The following is a 23,336-nucleotide window of genomic DNA, read 5'->3' as shown; positions in this document are numbered from 1 at the left end:
TGCTGAGAGCGGGTGCTCTGCTCAGGACTCCCTTCCCAATACTTTCTACCTCTTTGAAAAGTACCACACATACTGGGGTCTCCTACTTCTGCATCTCTTCTGAGTTTGTGCCCTCTGTGAGGAATCCGGGCTCCCATTCTAACTGACACATTCAGATTTGAATCCCAGAGCCGTATCGGACATGACACTTTCACAAAGGGCTTGGACACTCTGCTGCAGCTATGTGACTTAGCACCCCGTGCCTTAGTTTTCTTCTTACAGTCTTGAGCCACAGGCCCACAGAAGGGTTAAACACGATAACACTTGCGCTGTGCTGAACTCAGTGCTGTTGTGTGTGCTCAGTCAGTGAAAATCATTGATAAACTTGAGCTTGCGGGATCCCTTATGCTGAGTCTTGGCTGCCTCTTTCTTTCCAGGAGCCACAGAGAAGGAACTGAAGGTGATTCAGCCCGATCAGTCAGTGTCTGTTGCTGCTGGGGACAACGTCACTCTGAACTGCACTGTGACCTCCCTGACGCCTGTGGGACCCATTAAGTGGCTCAGAGGAACAGGGCAAAGCCGGCACCTAATCTACAGTTTCAGAGGAGAAAGCTTTCCTCGATTTACAAATGTTTCAGATGCTACTAAGAGAAACAACTTGGACTTTTCCATCCGTATCAGTAATGTCACCCCAGCAGATGCCGGCACCTACTACTGTGTGAAGTTCCAGCCAGACACCTCAGAGTTGGGCAAGGAACTTCAGTCTGGAGGGGGAACGGTGGTCTATGTGCTCGGTAAGTAAGCCTGTGCCTTCTTCACCCCCTGAGGTGTATCATCAGGTCAGAGAATAACACTCCTATCCCATGAGCGTGTCTCCCAGCAGGTGCAATGGGAGATCAGGCTCATGATCTGATCTAACCTTCGACAGATCAGGGAAGCCAAGGCCAGTTGTTTGCTCAAGGCTCCAGTGCTAGCAAGTAAGAGACCATCTGCACCCCTCATCTGTTTACCCCATACCTCTCTCTTCCCTACACATGGGTCACATACCAGTGAGTACCAGAAAGCAGATCCCGGCCAGGCTCCTTGCCGCCCAGGCATTAAGCATCCCCACAGGAGGGCTGAGACTATAGTTTATTGTAGTCTTCTGTTGGTAGGTAACTCAGTTCTTCCACACTGGGTGGCTCGTCCCACAAGTCTAGGACAGAGATGCCCACTGCAGGAGGCCTACTGTGTCACATAGGTGTGTTCACTTTAATTTTTGTAGACAATGCCAGTTTTCCCTCCAGGTAGCACCCAAGACTCCTCGAAACCTCTGCACAGTGGCAGAGCAGGCAGCTTATCCTGATGTGGCGGAGACACCGAAGTTCCCAGCTAGTGTGTTATTTGCCTAGGCCACTACAACAAACAAGGCTTCCTGCCACATCGTTATCGCCTGTGGCTTCATGCCACATCTTCATCATAGCATTTTCTCTTCGAGCCAGAGCTGTGAGTACCCACCTTTCCAGGGTGTGTTAGGACACTGAATAGCCCAGCAGGAAGCCTCGAGGAATTGCCCGGGACCTTACTATTTGGAGCAAGGCTTGGCTTCTGTGAGGTCCTAGTTACTGTTTGTGTGAATGATCACAGTAATGGCTCCATTCTGGGGTTTGGGAGCACCCTGATGTTAGCAAAGCCCTAGATGGGGAGTCAAGGTCATTACTGAGTATGACAAGTGCAGTGGCCAGGAGGACAGGGAGCAGAGTGTCTGGAACCATGTGGGAGATAAGCCACTGCCTCGCTGTGTCTCAGAACAAACCCTCCACAAAGCAGCCCCGGTGGCCACAGAGTATGTGCTCAGGACTGAAGCAGTGACATTGTATCAAACACTTACAACAGTCTGACTTGTAGAAAGTATCCCACCAGTGGGAGCTGTGCTGAGCTGTGTCCGTGTGACCTCAGATGGGTCACTCTCCCTTCCCGGGCCTCAAGCGTTGGTTGGGTTGGTGAGCTGGGTGGCTTTCCAACCTGTCTGCTTGTATAACTCATCTATGAGACTGAAGAGCACCACAAGTCTCATATCTGCCATAGAAATTCTGCTGTAATTTGTCCTAACATGGTGCTGAAGTTTCTGGGTGTGTGTGTGTGTGTGTGTGTGTGTGTGTGTGTGTGTGACATCTGCCTGTGCGTGAGCAGGGGACAGAGGAGAATGTTTAGTGATCTGTTACATTACTTTCTGTTTGAGACAGGCTCTCTTACTGATCATGGAGCTAGGCTGATCCTTCTGTCTCCTCACCTCTCCCACAACACTGGGGTGGTAGGCTTTCTACATGGATTCTAACTCAGGTTCTCACACTTGCTCAGCAAGTGCTCCTACCTGCAGACCCATCTGTGCAGCTTGTATCTGGTGTCTAACCACAGCCAGGCTGAGGTGCATATCCTGAAACCACAGAAGAAAAGCCACGACTTTTATTTTTCTCTTGGCAAAGTTCCCCCATGAAGCTAGTTACTCAGAAACTCTTTAAAATAGCATGCCCTGTCTGGGGTCCCAGTGATGAGCAGGAAACCTCTCCAGGGGCCTCGGAAGACTGCAGGTGCACCCCACACAGCTCTGACAGCCCGGCTCGGATCCTGCCAGGAATGGTACCTTCCTGACCTGTAGACATCCGTGTCTGAAAAGAAATTCTCCATCTTTAGCACAGACCCTCCTTGCCTCGGTGACCCCAAATACCACAGATCCTCCCTCAGTGCTCCAGGCTTTCTCAATGGCTTATCTGGGAGATACACCCCATTGGAGTTTCGGAGCTGCTGGCCTAACTCAGGCCCTAAAGGGGATTGCTACCAAAGATGAGAGAGCCCACAGTGTGGTGGCCTTATTGTGCCTCTGGCTGCCAGGGAAGAAATGTGTAGTCTCAGAGCTAAGTTAGTAGCTATAGATATGATTTATTAGGCACCTACTGTAAGCCAGAAGTCACATTTATGTCACCTTCCTAGGGTGATGTTTTTGTCCACTTTGTGCAGAGGAAACACAGATAGATGCTTGGAAGATCTTTTAAGCACTAAAGTAATCATCTCAATGGAAGATGAGTCCCACCCAGTATGTGCTTTTGGCTGGTCCCACTCTCCTCTGAGCCTTCTCCAACAGAAGGAGTTCACCCTAAATTCCCCCTTCAGGGGCTGGTGAGCGCACCGGGAGCAGCCAGTGTCAGGCTCCCAAGAACTCAGTAGCTGGTGACTTCAGTTGTTCCTTGGTACCCGTGGGCTACCCAAATCCAAGAGCGTCCAAGGCCCTCATCCAAGATGGGGGAGATTTGCGTGTAACCTACACACATCCTGCCATCTATTTTAAATCATCTCTGGATTTCTTATAATACTTAATATGATGCAAATGCTATGTAAATAGTTGTTCTGGGCGTTGTTTAGGGAATAGTGACGAGAAAAAGTCTGTTACTATTCGGTACAGATGCAGCTTCTTCAACAATATTTTACATTGGCAGTTGGGGTAGATTTAAGCACAGGGAGTTCCCAGGGCCAGGAGGATGGCTCTTCACCACTTCAGAATCTTAAAACTCTGGCGTCCCTACGACTTGACTTCAAGTGACACCCTCCTTTCTGTGCCCTCAACGTTTTAGGTGGATATTAGGGAGCACCTTACGTGTTGGCAGATGGAAAATGGGTGGTGTTTGCTGTCTGGAAGTGATGCTGTGTGATAATGAGCACTTTGGATTAACCCCCGAGGGACAGGGTCTCCCTCCTAGTCACCCATGTGTCCCTTCAGGACCAGAAGTGCGTCTGCTGGCTTGGGACTGTTCGCTGTCTGTCTCTTCAGTGATTAACCATAAATCAAGAACTATCGTTGATTTTCTTAACATAGAAGTGATCTTTGTTTCCAGCCCTAAATAGAAGCTCTCCAGACTCAAAGAACAAACAAACAACCCATCCCTTTAGCCTCTTCCTTTCAAATTTGAGACTTGGCATGGGTTAGCCCCACTAGGATGTGTAGAGAGAGAAGAAAACCCATGTAGTGAATCCCTAAGTTCTTACAGGGAGAATATAAGAATGATGTCGAGGGCTGGAGATTGGCTCAGTGGATGAAGAGCTTGTATTGCACTTATCAAGGACCCTAGTTCAGCTCCCAGCACCCACGTCAGGTGGCTCTCAACCTCCTGTGACTCCAGTTCCAGAGCATCTAATGCCCTCTCTGGCCTTAAAGGAACCCACTCACATGCAGAGACATTCAAAAATTTAAGTTTTTTATGCAAGGATCTGTCAAGGACAGATCCATGTTTCTTCATGTTTGCGAAGCCTCTGTGTGTGGTTGTCATCCAAAGCAGGAAGTCTGTAGGGCCTCATTTCATCCTCACTGCATCCAGAAAGGAGAAGCGTTGTCACCCATTTCACAGGTGTGGCTCCGGGGGGTGCTCGCCTCTCAGAGCAGCCGTGGGTTCCAGCTCCGTGGTTCCTCACAGTGCCTTTTGCCTCCTGTGTTTGCTTCTGCAAATACTTTCTCTAGGCTGGCAAAGTTTCCAGGAATGCGGTTGGGAGCAGTTAAAGCCAAGAATGAGATAAGTCAGCAATCTTGGAAATCCCTAAAAACCTTAGGCCCAGAATTCCTGGCCTTGCCTTACTGTCTGACTCTCCTGTTTCATGAAACCTTTGCATCCTCCTCGGACAGAAGGCTGAGGACATGGCCACTCCAATTTTATGGGGAGGAAGACTGGTGAATAGTGTTGCCAGGCTGGAGATACAGTTTAGTAGCAGAGCGTGTACTTAAGATGTGTAAAGCCCCGGGGCCAACCCCTAGTGCCACAGTAATGCTGATGATAACTGGGCCAAGTGCTTACCCCACGGCCCCTTTGCTTGGCCACCACAATCATATCTCTTGTCTATACATGCTCCTTTAGCCAAACCTTCTCCACCGGTGGTCTCCGGCCCAGCAGCCAGGGCCACACCTGAGCAGACTGTGGACTTCACCTGCAAATCTTATGGCTTTTCTCCCCGGAATATCAGCCTGAAGTGGTTCAAAGATGGCAACAAACTGCCCAACGTGGAGCCCACTGTGACCCCTGAGGGGGAGAATGTCTCCTACAATATCTTCAGCACAGCCAAGGTGAAACTGAGCCCTGGGGATGTCCATTCTCAGGTCATCTGTGAGGTGGCCCATGAGACTTTGAAAGGAAGCCCTCTTCGTGGGATTGCCAACTTGTCTGACTTCATTCGAGGTAGATGTCCTTGACTCCTAGCCCAAGGGCACAGCAACCATTACCCTTTGACTAGTACCATACAGGTAGTTGCCTTTATTTTACCAACAGCAACTACAGTTGGGCACCTAGTGTGAGCCACGCCCCCTTGCCTGGTAGTTTTCAATCTTTTGCTGTAATTACTGCATTCCCTCCATGCCAGAAGCTGCATGCATTGACATCATTCATCTCCACACCAGTCCCTAGATAAGGCACCTACTGTGTTTTGGGTGCCGTGGTTAGTGGTTCCATTCATACTCCGACCCGCAGTGTTTGGGCCTCTGATGCATGCCTAGAAGTCCTGTGTTTGCTCTGTGGTGGGAGAGACTCAGCTCTGCGGCCCTTCCTCGGGATCACAGTGCAACTCATGGTTAGAGCTTTTGCCTGTGCTATTTCAGTTTCACCCACCTTGGAGGTCACTCAGGAGTCCACGCTGGCAGGGAGCCAGAACCAGGTGAACATCATATGCCAAGTGCAAAAGTTCTACCCCAGGAACCTCAGCCTGACCTGGCTGGAGAACAGAAACGTGACACGAGTGGAAACACCCAATAACTGTTCGCTGAACAAGGATGGGACCTGTAACTGGACAAGCGTGCTCCTGGTGAACAGATCTGCCCACAAAGAGAACGTGGTGTTCACTTGCCAGGTGGAGCATGACGGGCAGCCAGCGGTCACCAAGAACCACACCCTGACCATCTCTTCCCACCTGAACAAGCCCAAAGAACCGGAAACCACCCCCGGTGAGTGGTGAGGCCTCCACTCCCACTGACTGGCTTCTTTTTTTTTTTTTTTTTTCTTTTTAATGTTAAAGGTATATATAATGCTTATCATAGAACAGCCTAGAAGTCTATAAACATAAGCCCGGTTTTAAAGTGGGCTGTCTTTACGCGCTTCTTCTCAGCTCTCATACCCCTGCAGCCAGCACTGACGAGGGTTGGGTTCCTATCCCGATGGCTCTGTTCACACGGTGTACCAGAGGAGAGGGAAGGGCAGGAATCGGCCTTTGCTTGCACCCTACCTCCTGCTCTCCTCACCTAACAATTGTTTTGTCCCCATGGCTCTTACCCACTCCTCAGTCCTCCTGGCCCCTCTACCCTCCTCTACCCTCCCATAGATGCTGGTGGTTTGGCTCAAGGACAGCCAGTACTGCAAAGAGCATCCTCATTTATACTGTCACCCAGTGGCTATCTCCATGGGACAGTCTTCCCCTGACTATTTCTAGACCAAGGTCTGTGTGTCGAGGACAGCTGCCACGCTCTGCTGCTCTGCGACAGTCAGCATGTCAGCAGAGTCTCGCAGCCCCTCTCGTGTGCTGTCCATCAAGAGCTCTTCTTTTTTAAAGTGGCCATGTGGCAATGGCTTTTTAGCCATTGTTTGTCAGCACCACAGCGGATGCTTGTAGCAGAGCCTCCGAAGGGAGGAGAACAGAAGCCATCTTTTCGCTCGCTCCTCCTTCAGGGACGCTCCAGGAACCAACCCTTCAGGCCTGTGTTATGGTCCTTTGATTTTACCCATGCCTGATTCTCATAGGATGCCTAGGACGTGCAGGTAGGGAACGTTCATGTCCACGATGGCTCTATCACTGGCTTGCTGTGTGATCCTGGATGAGTCGGTGCCTCTCTCTGAGCTCTGCTTGCTTGTGGACATGTGGATAGGGGTCGCCTCTCCTTGGTAAGGACCATGACTGTCTTAACCAACACTACCTTTAGAGTTCACAGAACTCAGGAGGGAGGCGATGAAAGGTTGGGCAGTTCACCCTCAGTGCTGCTGAATGAGGTAGAGATTAGTACTGGCCTCGATAACAGGAAACCAGCAGGGGACATGGCTCCTCCGATGCGGATGAGGACTAGTTGGAGAACGTAAGAAGTTCACATTTCTGTCATGGAGCCGTGCTCTTGACACTGCTGTGCTGTGGTCTTAGATAGTTGATCTCAGCTTTCCTAATGCTGTGACTTTAATAGGACGCGGTGACCCCCAGTCATAAAATTGTTTTTGTCGCTGCTTCGTAACTGCAATGTTGCTGCTTTATGAATCGTAATGTAAATGTCTGTGTTTTCCGATGGTCTTAGGTGAGCCCAATGAAAGGGTCGTTCACTCTCCCAAGGGCTCGAGACCCACAGGTTGTGAACTTCCAGTCCAGGGCCTGCAGCCCACTCCCCTACCACCGCCACAAACATGCGCACTGTGGGTTAGGTTCTGGGCACAGAGAGTGTGAAGCCCTGGGTGCTTTGCCAAGCCCGTGCCAGCAGCAGGCCCTTCACTCTCACCACCTTCCCCAGCCCCTCCACCAGTGTCCCGCAGTCAAGGCAGATGAGAAGGGATGGTTTTCCAGTCCTCAGGATTGGGAATATGGTTTCTGCCTGTGTCCTGCAGCTGCTTTCTGTGTGGCTGCCAGCAGCGTGTGTTTTGCACGGCTGGAGAGTGACCTGAGCAAGCCTAGACGTCTCCAGCTGACCTGGCCGGGGAATGGAAACATATCACGGATGGATGTGCCCTCAGCTTTCCCAGAGAACAAGGATGGGACCTATAACCGCCCAAGTTGGCTCCACCACTAAGGATGGCTCTCAGGAAAGGGGCAGCAGGCTTTCATTTTTTTTTCTGTCTCTGAGTTACATTCATGAAGCCCTTCTTCCTTGTGGTCCTCAGATAATGCTTCTCCCAACCAGAGCATCTTCATCGGTGTGGGTGTGGTGTGTGCTTTGCTAGTGGTCCTGCTGATGGCAGCCCTCTACTTCCTGCGGATCAAACAGAAGAAAGGTAGGTGGGAGCTCTGCTTTCTCTCAGGGCTCTCCTCACAGGATGGCCCCTGGGTTCTTAAACATTGTGACTCCCTGAGACAGGAAGCCGAGAGGGCAGGCCCGGGGTTGATGGAACAGCTTTACCACCCTAGAATCTAAGAGGGTCACTCCTCAGCCTTCTTTCCTCCTGGCTGCAAAAGGACCATCACTGCCTCCGGTCTCATGTCTTCATGGCTACGGGGAATACAGTGCTGCCTGGGTGGCAAGAGGGAGCTTCCGAGTCTCAGGGACTCTTCCTGCCAGCCTTAGAGAGGAAATGCCCGAGCTGCCTACAGCCTTCCACATCCCTTATACGTATCCAGGTTTCATATTAACAGGCTCCCAGTTAGTGCTCCAAACTACGGCCAAGGGAATGCCAGTGGAAGAGCTGGCAGAGTTTCCGAGTAAGATATTAGGAAAGTGCCCGGCACACACATGCTGAACAAAGGCAGCTCCTACAGCCAGGGTCCTCCAGCAGCTTCCATAGGCCCCTCCCAGGATAGCCCCCTCACAGCAGCAAGGTTCATGACCCTAAACTCCACCGGGGGAGGTACGAGTTCCAGGCCAGGCCACATCTCCCTTGTGTGCACATGTGTGTGGTTCTGGCTGTGCAGAGCCTCTGACCTTGGAGTCAGGCAAACAGGCTCCAGGCTCTTGTTTCACACTCACCATGGCAGCCTCCACCCGTTCCCCTCCCCCCATCTGAGGCTGTTTTAGTATTGTATTTGGCCACAGCAGCATTGGAGGAAACTGGCAGGGGGTGAGCCCGTCATCTGACTCGTTTGAGGTCACACAGCTAATTAGGGGCACTGGTCTGAAGAGACGTTATGAGGCCTGAGTACACTGCTGTGAAAGAGCAGGGTCTACCGCGCGTCGGGGCCTCCCAGTGCACATCCCCACGGTGCTGGAATAGATGGCTTGATGCTGGTTTTCCATAATGCTGGGTTTTGTTCATTTGTTTTTTACTGAAAGCAATAGATATAACATTTTATACCTCAACTCAGCGCACCCCTTTATATATAAATTTGAAATCCTTATGTTTCCTTTTGGTTATATTCTGTTCTCTTTGCTGTTAAGAAATGCCAGTGGTGACCCTCATGAACCACAGCCTGAAAGCAAACATTCTCGCAGGCTGCCATCCTGTAGCTGAGTGTCTGGCTTAGGAGGGACAGTGCGGCCCTCAAGTCTCCCATCCCTTTGGCACCCCTCTGTTTCTTGTCTCATGCTTTCTGTCCCATCTGGACTCACCTTTGAAGCAGTAGTCAAACCTCAAGTTCTGTTTGAGGACCTGAGTCCTTGGTTTATTTTGTATGTGTGTTGTTTGTTTGTTTGTTTGTTGTTTTGCCTGACTGTTCCCAGAGTGCCTTGAGAGGGACAAACAGGAGGGACCCCTGCTCCAATCAGGAAAGCATGTCCCTGTTGCGTACGTCATTGGGCCAGGGACATGCTTGAGACATCGGTGAAGTCCTAGCTGTCCTTTCAGGGACCCAGCACTGGGCACAAGCAAGCTCCTCACAGGAGCTCATTGTCGGTCAGCCTCAATGCCTAAGAGATCAGAGGAGCAATAGTGGCCTGCAGAGCTGGGGACACAGGAGAATACCAGGCCCTGAGTGGTGATCGCGTGCAGAGCCCAGCTCCCAAACACAGGCTCAAGCAACAGTGACAGCCAGAATGTGCTCAGCTTGGCATGTGATAATACAATTAGTTCTCACCGCAGACCTTGGGAGTCTTGCTGACCCATTTTACAGATGAGGTGACTTGTCCAGAACCGCGTGGCCAGAATTCAAAGACAGAGAGCACATTAGAATCTCCTCTACACATCACACCACCCCTCCTTCCTTCTCTACCCGGAAAAGCTACCCCTTCTCCCCCCATCATGGCTACATTCAGGGTGAAGGACCCATGTCATATGCCAGCCGATAAGAATCTGGGAAGGTATCTGTTGTCTGGTTTAAAATGAGAAGACTCTGTCCCTAAACTGCCAGAGCTGTCTGCTCACAGTACGTCGGTCCAGGGCCCCCATTCGGATGTGGCATGCTGGCTGCAGCTTCCCTCTGTGCCTGCTCGCCTGCAGACCCTGGGAAGCCCCAGCCTGCCCCACCCGGCTGTCTGAGCTCCTTGTCCTTGGGTGGCCTGTTCAGAGTACATCGCTGAGCCTGTGTCAGTGCATATGTTGCTTTTCAATTATGATTTGATAACAAAATGGGAATCAAACTGCTGCAGAGCTAACATAATCCCCCAGAGATAATCTGCGGGATGCCCTTCCTACATCACAGACCTAAAAGCACTAAACAGACAGTTGCTTTCTTGGAAAGTGGGGATGGGCAGCTAATGGACGTCATGGCTAGCCCTGTGAGTTAAAGAGAGGCTCACACAGCAGGTTAGTTGGGGGGCAGGCCTGGGGTTGACACATGCTCCTCAACTCAAATTCCTGTTTGAATCTACTCTCCAGGGGTATGGGACCTAGTGGGGGGCCCATCAAAATTATGTGCTTGAATGGGGAGGAGGCCCAGCAGGGAATAGGAGGGCACCTGGGCCTTCTGAGGCTGAAGGGGAACACAGTAGCCCAACCTAGCCCTGTGGCTTCTCCCCTGAGGATGGTAGGTGATGGTGGCCCATCTATTGGCTTGGCATTAGGCCTTCCCTAGGCTAATTCTCCCCACATCCCTGGAGGCAAACCTTGGCTCAAGGGAAGTTACCCAGCAAATTGTTTCTGGTTAAATAACCACTTTTTCTTCTCTTCCAGCCAAGGGGTCAACTTCCTCCACAAGGTAAGTGCGTCTGTGGGACAGGACACTACCATAGTCCCTTTTTAAAACTTCTGTATATGTGCACGTGTTTGTGTGTGTGAATGTGGACATGTGTTTGCCACAGCATGCATTTGTACGTCAGTAAATACCCTGGTCCTTGCCGAGGTCCTTGTTTGAGACTGAGCCTGTTGTTTCTGTCTTGGTCTGCCACCTTCCCTGAGGATCGCGGGATTATAGACAGATGTGAGCTGCCACATCTGGCTTTTTGTGGATTCTGGAGGTCTGAACTTGGTCTTCATGGGTAACAGGCAGTTCACTCACTTCACTAAGCCATCTACCCGGGTCCCCTTTTACTTAGTTGTCTGACAGACCCCCAAAATACTGTAAATCACCACCCCTCATGCACATCTGTCCGCATTCCTTTTTCTCTTGTACCCTTCTTGTCAGGCCTATTTTTAATTTATTGCTTTAAAGGAATAGGTTTCAGGGCACATTGGCTTTGGCAGCTCGAGGCCTTTGCCTAGTCCCCCGTGAGAGTGATGGTAGCCTCCCTCCTTATGCCGTGTGTGCTCGTGAAGTCCTCCTGTACACTCCACTGGACTCATCTTCCCAGGCCTAAGCCACATTCCCCTCCTTCCTCTGCCAAGCACCTCCGGAGGCCCTGAGGCCCTGCCAGGGTGCTAAGTAAAGTCCTTCTGAGGTCACAGCCTGCTCGGGAGCTTGGGTGGTAACTTCACAGGACAGCTTGGTGCAGAGCTCTGTTCTAGAAGCCAGGGTGCAGCCGGGGCTCAGTCCTGGCGAGGGCTGCAGGAAGTGAGTGTGCTAACACAGCCATCCAGAGTGTGGTGGCCCCGACGCAGAAGGGATGGGTGGGCACGGCAGAGGAAGCCACAGCCTCTGGAGAGACGTGTGAGCAGGGACCTGAAGCTCGGGGTCTTGGGGCAGGCTTAGCATGCTTACATAAGAGAACAGGTAGAACCAAGCCTGGGGTGGGGCGGCCCGACTGACTGGGCACAGGAGGGCAAGAAATGAGGAGGGCCACGCAGCATGTGAGTTTCAGCCTTTTTTGGAGAAAGGCTTTTCTGGCTTGTAAGACGGGCCCTGGTGCTCCCCCGAAGGGGAGGACGGCACCATGTCTGTCCTGTGAGTGAGCCAGTGTGATACATAAAACCGTAAATGGCTTTGTGTTGGTTCAGGTGGGGTAGTCTCATCCCATGAGCTGTGCGGATCATTCCGTTATTCATTCTCTGTGTGTGTGTCTTCCTCTCCGTGTCTCTGTCTGTCTCCATCTCTCTCTCTTTCTTCCTTCTGGAAGTCGGAATTGAACTGAGGCCTCGGAGTGGAGGCCAGTGGTAGATCTTGTGACTATAGAAGGACTCTAGTGGTTCCATGGAGAGATGTGACCTAGCTTTTGTTTTACAAGTACCACCTTCTCTGTGTAGAAGCTAGGTGACGGGTGAGGTTGAAGCAGAAAGCCTAGTGACGAAATGACCGGAGTGGCCTAAGCAAATAAGATTAAGGTTTGGGCCAGGTGGAATGTGGGCTAAGAAGTTGTTGGATTCTAGTTGTATTTTAAAAGATAGAGCCAAGAGGACTTCCTGGTAAACTGGATGTAGGGTCCAGGACAACTCACGTTTGGGGACGCTGAGGAGTCTGTACTGGTTGAAGGACCATCAGTAATGGGAGTTGTGGTTGCACACAGCAGGAGTACCTCAGCTCCCTCCAGGGGCTCTGGGGAGCGTCACCTGCCCCTGGCTGCCCAACATGAGAGTGCACAGTGCCCTTGGGATAAGCCTTGCTTCCTGTTTTGGTCTCCCCAGGCAGCTTCCTGAGCTGGCCCTCTCCACCCTTTCAGTCTCCGACCCTGTTCTGCAAACAGTACCACTGGAGTTGTGCTCCGTAGTAGCTAACGTTGGCATCTTCCTTTCACCTGGTCCCCTCCGAATCTTCCTCAGTGATGCCACTCCTCTCTCTCGGGTCAGGAGGCCTCCTGTCGGCCTCTGGTGTTCTGCACAGACAGCCTGGTACATCTGAAGTGGCTCTGGGGCTATCTGCATCTTCCTGATCAAATCTCTTCAGCACAGGGACTGTGTCCCTCCTGCTCACAGCCAGCAGCTACTGCACTTGGTGCCATTCCTGTGGTGGGATACGTTTTTCATAAAGGCTTGTTGAATGAAAGAATGACTGAATGACTGTCATCCCTCACCATTGCGGCACCAGTGAGCTCTGAGCCCCTGGAACTCCTTCCCCACAGGAGGGGTCGCTGTCCAGTTTTTTGGGTTTTTTCTATTGTTTTTTTCTTTTTTTTTTTGCTTGTCTTACTTTGTTAGATAATGACAGCAGCAGTCGAAGCTCCTGCTTAGTGAGCGCTTACTGTGTACCACGGCCCATCTGTCCCTCTACTTGCATCATCCCACTGGTGGTCATGAGGTTCTCTTCCTAGCCTTGTCGAAGGACAGTGGTTTCCAGACTTGAGTGTGGCTGAAAGTCCTGGGGTGGGGGCGGGGGGGGGCTGTTCAAACCCAAAGCGAATCTGAGCCTGTGATTCAGACTTCATGCCACCCATTGGGGGCTCCTGCCCCAGGAGGTGATCATAGCTCCCCGTCCGGTGGTTGAGGCGGCCAGGATCTGAGGAGTCAGCGTGATGCTGAGCTGCCCAGGGTCTGCGTGGGCTATCTGGTGCTGACACCGGTATTTCCCCGTTGATGCTCTGCTGCCTTCTGCCACCTGTTTCTTCCTCCAGAGAAGCAGGACATTTTCTGTCCTTTTATATCATTCCAGTGTTAGCCTACCCAGGGAGCTAAATCACTAGCTTCTTTCATGTCTCTAGACCAAAGTGATGGTGGGTAGCAAGCCTTAATGGTGGTTTCCTGGGTAGCAGTGTCTCTGGCCCAGCATGGGATCAAATACTTTCTGAAAAACAGTGGTGCTGGGGTAGGGGACAGCCTAGCACCTCAGAGAAGCTAACAGGGATCCTATGCCTTTGAGTGCAAAGGACCCTGCAGGCTGCTGGGGGCCACAGGCCCAGCCTTCTGACATACAGGCAGAACACTGTTATCCCCACCCACATGTCAGTGCTGTCTGCTCTTTTATCGGTCACTGGGGTTCATTTGGACAGCCATTGTTTAAATGTGACACAGTCACTGCCTTTATTCTCAGAATACCAGGACTTACCCCCAATTATTTATTGGATTTATTATTTATAATTGTTTGGATTGAGCTCAGCTGGGAGGCAGACTTGAGTGGCACTGGGGGGAATCCAGTGAGAAAACACTACAACCTTTCATTCAGGAAGTGTTTATGGAGGGAGTTATACAGCCATGAGCTAGCCCAGGACAAGGTGCAGGGTTTCATCATCCCCTGGGAGGCAGCCTGCCATGCAACCCAGAAGCTTAATAATCAAGGTACAGCAAGAGCTAGAAAAGGTAAAATGAGGCACTGTCAGGGAAGGTTTGTGTAAGTAGACAGCGCTGAGAAGACAGCTAGTGTACGTGGAGCTCCTGTGTGGGGCTGGCAGGGGCAGAAACACACCAGCCAGGAGTAGCCAATGCCAACACCTTGAGGCAGGAGTGTTGATGAGGCGAGATTAGCTGGAGCACAGGGAAGGAAGCCTAGAGCAGGGGTGGGAACAGGCTACACAGAACCTCACCAGTCAGGATGTGGAAGTGGGCTACACTGTACGGCAAGGGTTCTCTACAGAAAAAATTCTTCTTCTTCCTCCTCTTCTTCTTCTTCCTCTTCCTCTTCACTTCCTCCTCCTCTTCTCCTTTTTTGTTTGTTTTGTTTTGGGATGGGAGTCTCAAAACCCAGGCAGACCTTGACCTTGAACCCTGCCTCAGCCTCCAAAGTATTGGGATTATGGGGATGAACCAACATGCCTGGCTTTCACTTATGCATTATAGAAGCAAGAAACAGAGAAAGGGAAACCAAGAACTCTCACAGCCCGAGAACCTGGGACCAGCATGACAGATGACCAAGTAGCAGAATTTGATGTAACTTTTGGAGATGGCCAGTTAGCCTTGTGCTCATACAGGAGAGAGAAGAATTACAGGATATGTCCCACTCTGGTCTGGGTCCAGGATGAGTAATGGTGGCACCATAGTTTAAAACAGAATGGACAAATGCTTACAGTGTTGAATACTGCTCTGAAAGACAGGAATGATCTCCTGAGAACAGAGTTTGGGAGTCCTGTGAAGGTTCAGATAAGAATGTTTAAAATAGGATTGCAACTGAGCACAGTGGTACACACTTTTAATCCCAGTACTTGGGAGGCTGTGGCGAGTGGATCTCTGTGAGTTCAAGGCCAGCCCAGGCTACAAAGTGAGTTTCTGTCTCCAAAGGAAAGTGTTTAAATAGGATTTCAAAGATCTGAAAGGACAGATGTCTGTGCAAAGGCCTTGGAGCTGTTTGACAGGCCCTAGCTTCAAGGTTGGGTTCCTGAGCCTAGGCAGGAAGGTAGTGTGGCAAGGAGGAACAGAAAACAGATGAAGATATGCAAGACGTATGCAAGACAAGATAAGCAAGGGGATATCCTAGAGTAGCAACCACACCAACCTAGCACTGTTGGTGAAGCCTTCCAAGGAGGAAACACATAGCTAAGTCTTAAAGGGTGTGTGTGTGTGTGTGTGTGTGTGTGTGTGTGTGTGTGTGTGTGTGCTAACAATGAGAAAAAATAGTAAGACATTTGTCCTGGATAGTTTTGTGTCAATTTGACCCAAGCTAAAATCATCTGAGAAGAGGGAACCTCAATTAAGAAAATGCCCGCCTAAGATCGGTCTGTAGGCAAGCCTGTAGGGCATTTTCTTAATTAGTGATTGATGGGAGAGGGCCCAGCCTGCTGTGGGTGGTGCTGGCCCTGGACTGGCAGTTCTGGGCTTTATAAGAAAGCAGGCTGAGCAAGCCATGAGCAAGCCATGAGCAGCACCCCTCCATGGCCTCTGCACCAGCTCCTGCCTCCAGGTTTCTGCCCTGTCTGAGTTCCTGTCTTGACTGCTTTCAATGATAACAGGGATGAGGAAACATGAGCCCAGTAAACCCTTCGTCTTCAGGTTGCTTTGTTTCATCACGGCAATAGTAACCACAACTAGGACCGAGTCACCCAAGGCTGTTGCTGAAGCAAAAAATGCAAAGCAGCAGTAGCCTTCATGCATAGTCAGGGGGCAGACGTGGATGGAATAAGAGTGGTGAAGGGAGCAGAACAGGAGGGGGGGGGGGGGGGGGGGGTTGGCGGCTGGGGAGTTCTGAACAAGATGGTGATCGGGTATGAACCAAACAAGCGATGGAGACTGTAGAAGGTGGGAGATGGTGACCCGAGAGAGAGTAGCAGGACCTCCTATCGGTTGCACTCTGGATCCTGGAGGATGTGGGCCACATGGGCCACCTTATGATCCAAGCAGTCATGACAGCTCTATCAGAAACCCTGCTGCCAAGCCCTATTGCTCATTCTGACATTATTCATGCTCTAGTGCCCTAAGTTTCAGGCAGCTCACTCGTCACCTTCACTGACGGTGACCCGCCAGTGAGCCACGCCCGGGCTCCGATTGCAGAATCAGGGCAGGAACAGCGTTTGTTGTTGTGTATTAAGGCATTTTTATCCTCGTCTTCCTTTTCTTTTAAAGGCAATACATAGGTATATTTATAATATGGAACATTTGGGAAATATGGGAAACTGAAACAAAAATACTCCGAAGACCACGGCTGCTGGCATTTTCTTTCCAGTTTTCCACACGGTTTCATTGAGATTGCCTCGCAGAGATTTGCTCTCTCTCACTTATTTTAGTGGAAGCATTTGTAACTCAACAACAAAAATCTCTTAGGGCTGGGGACACGACCCAGAAATGCCACTTTATTAGCATGAACAAGGCACCGGGTCCTGTCCCCAGCACCACAGTTTCCACAAACTAGTGCCCGTTGGCAAAGTCCTAGGATATAAGCTTTCTTCCTACCTTGTCCAGGGCACATGCCTTGGTATATTTCAGTCCCCGCAAAAGGTACAGCTATGGGTCAAAGGATGGGGCATTATCCTTGCTCGTGATTTGCTCATTACTTCCCGAAGGATTACCTCCCTCACAGCAGTGTGTGGAAGTGCCTCTTCATCCCACCTTCCTCACCGTGTACCTTTTCCAGCACTATCATTGTAAAGATCCTGACAACAGAGGCTTTTTTTTTTAAAGCGTGATGCGTTGTTTAGAATTCCCTCAGTGAGACTGGCTCCTGTGTCCAGATATTTGATAAGCTCCTCCCTCCTCCACCCAAGTAGGAAGTAGGGCCTGAATGCTATTATGATTGATTTGCATAAGCTCTCGAGATAGATATTTTTATCTGTGCCTCTTTCCGTTTTAGGTTGCACGAGCCTGAGAAGAATGCCAGGGAAATAACCCAGGTACAGTCTTTGGTGAGCTGCCCTTCCTGGGAAACTTGGGGTGTGATTTCCTTGCTTCAACAGGAGTTGCAGATCCAGTTCTAAATTAAGATTCTGGGGGTAGGGAGGATCTGTGCATTACTCAATCACCCATGAGTCCTCTGCATCCTTCTCTGCTCCAGCCAGGAGAGTCTGGGCCCCCCCTGGTTCCCTGTTAGCCGTTGCACAACTCCAGGGGGTACCGGTAGCAGTGTGTCCCGGGTAAATGATGCCGGAGTCAGATTGCATCTTCATTTGTGTTGTGTATTCCTGTTTCTAGGCCCTTGCTCTAGCCAGTTCTTCCACGGCAGCACCAGCACCAGCTCACTCCCACTTCCTGGTGGCCTTGCTCTTCCCTGCCAGCCCTGGCCTCTCTCGTCTTTGTGGAGGAGGAAGAGCCCTGGGTCACTGATTACCTGGATTATGAGGGCACCTTCCTTCACCTGGTGGCTTCTCCCCCTCATTGCTGAGGAGATTTTATAGGCGGCATTGTTAAGTTTATTTCCCAGACTCCTAAGCCCTGTTGTCTCTGTCCAACAGTGTCACCTCTGGAGATACATGGTTCCTTAGAGCCTAACAAGACAAACCCTGTCCTAAACCTGGAATGAAAGCGCTAGCTTCCCTGCCATTTCCAAGGCAGTTGATACCACTGTAGATATAATCTGCTGACAGGCTTGGAGAGGTGTGGCATTTGTAGGCTGGACACCGTAATTTGCTGTCCTAGCCCCTACCAGCCCTAGGCATGAGCTGAGTGGTAACTAGCAAATACAAGAGAATTTCTAGTCATGGCAATGAGAATCCTTTTCCCCTGTTACTTTGTTTTCAAACTTCCTTCTGGAATCTCCTGGGGGAAGGTGATGGTAAGAATTGGAGCCTGTAGAAGTTCACATTCTAAGACTTACTGAATATGCAGCTTAACTGCAGGGTTCCGGAGCAAGGTGGCCACTTTTCTCCTGTGGAGCCAGCAGACTTTTGCTTTAGGTTCCCCAATGCCAGCCTCCGTACCTTGCCAGGGAGGGACACCAGTTCAGTCAGCATGGTTGCCCAGGCAGCAGATCCTGCAGGGCTCAACGCAGAGGCGTGACAGTATGGGAGGTCCACAATGTGAGGGTCTGACAGGCTTGATTTCTCTTTTCACCTGAGTGACTTAGCCCGAATTATTGAATTTACATCTGCTCCCTGGGTCACCCTTTCCATCTATAAAATAGGGTTAGTGATTCTTCCTGAGCGGAGTTGTAGTCAAGCCTGAGTGAAATGACTTCTGACTGTGTGATACCATCATCTCTCCATCTCTCCTCCCATCTGTTTCATCCTTCCATCCCATCACTGTGGACGGGGCCTCTGTGCTAGCCTTGTTGTCTGCAGTATCCCAAATGCCCAGTTAAAAAGTTGTGTAATAAACATGTAACTGAAGAGGTGTTCCCTATCTCGTGAGGGATCATGCTTACTAAGGTTGCAAAACAGACATAATCTTGGGTGGTAGATGTTATGATAGGGAGATGTGAGCAGAAGGGCTCAGAGGGGCTCTGCGCCCAGCCAGAAGCGTTAAGGACCAAGAAGTATCTTAGGATGGAGCAGGAGCAGAGCGGAACTGAATGTGGAGCCCTGGGGTCTCTTATAAGGAGAAGTGAGGACGGGTAGTCGAGGCCAAGGAGAAGACATGGAAAGGGGGAGAAAAGAGATTTCAGGTGGTTCCACCTAGAAAGGAGGAGGTGACCTGAGGTAAGCATCATGGTGTTTCAGAAGACCCTTCTGGTTCTGTGTCAAGGAAGGTGGATGGAAAGGAGAAAGACTGTACATAAAAATAGCGTTGGCAGGAGAAGGGCCTGAACGAAGGCTGAGCCCACTGGGAAGGAAGCAGGAAGACTTGTAGCAGGTTGATGGCTGAGCAGGCTGGGGCTCCAGAATGACTTTCTCTCTGTGTCTTTTAGATCCAGGACACCAATGACATCACATATGCAGACCTGAATCTGCCCAAAGAGAAGAAGCCGGCCCCCCGGGTCCCCGAGCCCAACAACCACACAGAATATGCAAGCATTGAGACAGGCACAGTGCCTAGGTCAGAGGATACCCTCACCTACGCCGACCTGGACATGGTCCACCTTAGCCGGTCTCAGCCAGGCCCCAAGCCTGAGCCGTCTTTCTCAGAATATGCCAGCGTCCAGGTCCAGAGGAAGTGAATGGGACTGTGGTCGGCTCTAGGGCCCATCCCACAAGTTTTCTTGTCCCACATGGAGTGGCCATGATGAGGACACCCAGCCAGCCAGTCCTGTCCTCAGAAGGCCAGGTGGCACAGGTCCTAGGACCAGGAGTAAGGGCGGCCTTTGTCTTCCCTCCTTGGCTCTCCAACACTTCCGGGGCAGCTATGTCCCCTTCTGCTGGAGGCTGGTGTTGCAGAACCAGAGGGGGAACTGGAAAAAGCTGCTTGGAACCTAAGGAGTGTTGTGCCTCGGCCCATCACACACGGGTCTGGATCCTGGTCTTGGTGACCCCAGGTTGCTTTCCTGATACTCCAGAGCCTGGTCTTCTGTGTAGAGAAGAGCTCGTCACTTCCACCCAACTTGAGTTTTGGGGCAAGAATCCCATTAGATCAAACTGCCCCATCCACGGATGAACTACGTCAGGAGACAGCAAGTTTTCAGCCGACAGTGCTGGCCTCCCCACCTCCCAGGCTGACCAGCCCTGGGGGCGAAGGAACCCTCCTCTCCTAGACTGGCAGAGACTCCCTGGGCATGTTCAGTGTGGCCCCACCGCCTTTCCAGTCCCAGCTTGCTTCCTCCAGCTAGCACTAACTTCAGCAGCATCACTCTGTGGACGCCTGTAAATTATTGAGAAATGTGAACTGTGCAGTCTTGAAGCTAAGGTGTTAGAAAATTTGATTTGTGCTGTTTAGTTGTTGTTGGATTTTTTTTTCCTTTTCCTTTTTCCTTTTCTTTTTCTTTTTCCTCCTTTTTTTCCCCCCTTAAAACAACAGCAGCAGCATCTTGGCTCTTCGTCATGTGTTGAATGGTTGGGTCTTGTGAAGTCTGAGGTCTAACAATTTATTGTCCTGAAAGGATTTTCTTACAGCAGAAACAGATTTTTTTTTCCAATTCCCAGAACTCTGAGGACCCCTCAGCCGCTACTTACAGGCACTCAGCGACACTAGGACGATCGGGGCCCTGTTCTTATAGAGCCATGGGCCGGCCCTGTGCCTCCGTGGCTACTGTGGTAAGTGCAGGCTTATCTGACCCAATGATGACCTAATGTCGGCCATGTTGAGGGGAGAAGGTCAGTGACAACCTCCTTCACTCACAAGCACTTCAGAGGCCTGCAGAGAGAAGGGACGCTCGGCCAGTACCCAGCGCTCCAGCCCTTTGGGGGTAATCAGTGCAGGAGGAGTCCATTGCGTTCAAACCTCAGCAGGCTCACACGGGCACAGAATCTGGTCACCTGTGACAGCATAGCTGTGAGCCAGAGAAGACCGCCCCTCTGTCACTGGAGTCTGGGCAGAGGCTGTGACCTCCACTCTTAAAATTGGATGTTGGGTCCTGGCTGGACCCACGGCAAGCAGACATTGCAACCCTGGCTCTGGTTTTAACATGTTGCTCAGTAAGTAGAGGCGCTAATGTCCCTATCCCTGGACATTCCTGGCTCGCGCTGTTCAGGTAAGAAGCTGAGCCAACCTGCCTGTTTCTGTAGTGCACAATCAGTGACGGGGTCCGGAGCACAGCAAGGATCCAACTCTCTGGGGTTGGTGATCTGATAACTTCCCATGATGGCATCCAGGAGTTCTCGGAGCCAATAAGCTGTGTTGGCAGCACTGGCACGGCAAACCAGAACTTGTCTTTGGCCCTGTCTCCTTCTTGGGCTGTCTTCTAATTCCAAAGGGTCAGTTTGTAAGCCTCGATCCCCTTCTCTTTTGCCTAGAGAAGGCACGTGTGTGTGCACCCACATGGGTGTGTAGACGAGTTTCAAAGAATGTCCTCTCACTGACACCCTGATTTTGTCTTAAGTTTTTTTGGAGGGAGAAAGGGAACGAGGCAGGGCAGGTGTATAGCTATAGCTTTAGCCAGGCAGCCTGGAGGGCCCCCAGAACTACGTATGGAACCCTGGTGCGAGGAAGAGGTGAAAAGCGCCCTGTGAGAGGAATAGGATTCCAGTTTATCTGTAGACCAGATGAGAAGGAAACAGGCCCCGTTTTGTACATAGTTGCAACTTAAAATTTTTGGCTTGCAAAATATTTTTGTAATAAAGATTTCTGGGTAACAACGATGCCTTTGGGTGTTGCACTTTGTCTTTGGAGCCCCGTCCGCGGAGTCTGCCAGTTGCCTGTCCTTTGGGGCTGGGAGTGAGGACAGACTGTGCCAAGGTTTCAAAACATTCTGTGTAACTTGATCCTCTCTCTCAGTTTTACAGATGTAAAGGTTCTCTTCTACTGGCTGAGAGGGCGTCATGGTAGCATTGGTTGTGCTGAATATTTAGGCACAGAGTTTTGTCCTTTCTCTTCAGTGTTGTGGGACTTGGACAATTCACCCGCCCACCTGCTGCCTCGGGGACCTTGGCCGTACAATGGGTTTAACTGTGCCCCCTCCCGGGGTTCCCTGGGGATTAAAGGAAGGAACACCCCGTGTTGTGTGGCAGATATGCACTGAGTGTTGGGCTGTCTCTCTCTGCCTGAACAATGAGGTTGACGATGCCGTGTTAGGCTTTCTATTGCTGTGATGAAGCACTATGACCAAAAGGGACGTGGGGAGGAAAAGGTTTATTTTGCTTATGCTTACCCATCGCAGTCCATCATCGAAGGAAGTCAGGGCAGGACTAGTGCTGAGGCCAAAGAAGAGTTCCCCTTGTAGCTTGGTGTTCTCCGGGGGCTCCCCACCCCACCTTAGGTACCCAGCCCCTAGAATAAGGGAGGCTCTGGCCCACCTTGTAATGTTAGCTCTTTGTCACGTGATAAAACACCTGAAAAAGATAATATAAGGCTTCAGGTTTTAGAGATTTCTATTGTAGTTAGCTCCACATGGGCCAGTAGCAAGACAGAGCATCATGGCAGTGTGGGAGGGACATGTCAGCAGAGCTTCCTTACCTCATGGCAGCCAAGAAGAAGGGTCCAAGGACAAGACATACCCTTCAAATACATGCCTCCAGGTACATGCTTCCTCTGCCTGTCCCCCTCCGTCTTCGTCCCCAGCACCTCCCACTAATGCCAGCACGTTATGACTCAGTAGAAGAGCCACTGATTATGCCACAGACCTCATGGTCCATAATCTCCCAATGATTCCATCTACCAGCTAGAGACCGAGCCTTTAACATATAAGCCGCCTGGGGAGACAGGCCATCTAAGTGCTTGAGAGTCTTGTGGTCTCTTGCTTTCTTCAGTTCATGGAACCTTGGCAGATGGGTGCTGTGATGTCCATTTCACAGAAAAGAAAATGAGGTGCAGAGAGGCAAAGTGACAAACTCCAGATCACTCACTGAGTTAATAACTATTTCTCAAGTTCCTGCCTGGAACCAGGCCTTTTGCAAAGTTCTGAGAATGCAGCATTGACGAAACATGGGCCACACCCATATGAGCTCATGGGGCAGGAGGAAGTGAGAGCAGCTAGCAGTCCTAACAGAGCACTGTTGTGCCTGCTCCTGGCCTGCATACAGAATGAGAACCAGCCAGGGAGCAAAGGTCCCTCTGCAGGAGGGCAGTCCTGTGGACAAGAAGAAATGGGTGCCCTTGGACTTTTAAGAAGAGAAAAAAAAAAAAAAGTCAAGTTAGAGATATAGCTGGCTAACATTCCCTAAGGTGATAAACCAGGCTTAGAGAGTTATCTTTCTTGCTAAACAAGCTATCTGTCCCTCACTCAGACAAAATTGACAAACTGGCATATATCATAGCTTTGTAAAATCTGGGCCCTAATCAAACGTCATAAACGCTGGTGTTTTTCTTGTCAGGACTAACTAATCCTTTAGTAATGCTTCTAAAAAGTGCTCTACTGTGGCAATGAGAAGAACAGATACTCCTTTTATCTTACTTCCAAGTTTCGGGTACTTTTTCCTTATCAAATGAAAATACATGGGCTTTGCTCAGCCTGAATGTGGTAAAGCAGCTTCCCTGATAGGAAACCCCCAAGCTGAGATCTAAATGTTGAGTAAAGATGAGTCAGGTTGTGCAGGGGAGTTGGGTCCAGGCAGAGTCCAGCCTTCCCTGCAGGTGCTGGCCCCTATATAAAGCTGTACCCCC

General features: G+C 50.7%; 1 protein-coding gene across 4 annotated transcripts in view; it reads left to right on the top strand.

Annotated features, from left to right (window-relative positions):
* The window catches only part of Sirpa (signal regulatory protein alpha), a 38,011-nt gene extending 16,635 nt beyond the window's left edge, over positions 1–21,376 (top strand). For 3 of the 4 annotated variants that reach the window (XM_055613640.1, XM_055613799.1, XM_055613716.1), the window contains 7 exons: positions 417–773; positions 4,860–5,177; positions 5,594–5,935; positions 7,842–7,952; positions 10,719–10,743; positions 17,065–17,116; positions 19,054–21,376. In XM_055613640.1, the coding sequence (XP_055469615.1) occupies positions 417–773; positions 4,860–5,177; positions 5,594–5,935; positions 7,842–7,952; positions 10,719–10,743; positions 17,065–17,116; positions 19,054–19,302 (1,454 nt within the window). In that variant the 3' untranslated portion in view covers positions 19,303–21,376. The remainder of the gene's footprint in view (positions 1–416; positions 774–4,859; positions 5,178–5,593; positions 5,936–7,841; positions 7,953–10,718; positions 10,744–17,064; positions 17,117–19,053) is intronic. The other variant, XM_055613889.1, reaches the window with a different exon arrangement.
* The last annotated feature ends 1,960 nt before the right edge of the window (positions 21,377–23,336 follow it).

Source organism: Psammomys obesus, unplaced genomic scaffold (assembly GCF_907164565.1).
Source record: "Psammomys obesus unplaced genomic scaffold, mPsaObe1.curated_primary_1811, whole genome shotgun sequence".
Classification (NCBI taxonomy): Eukaryota; Metazoa; Chordata; class Mammalia; order Rodentia; family Muridae; genus Psammomys; species Psammomys obesus.
This window is presented reverse-complemented; position numbering and strand designations above follow the sequence as displayed.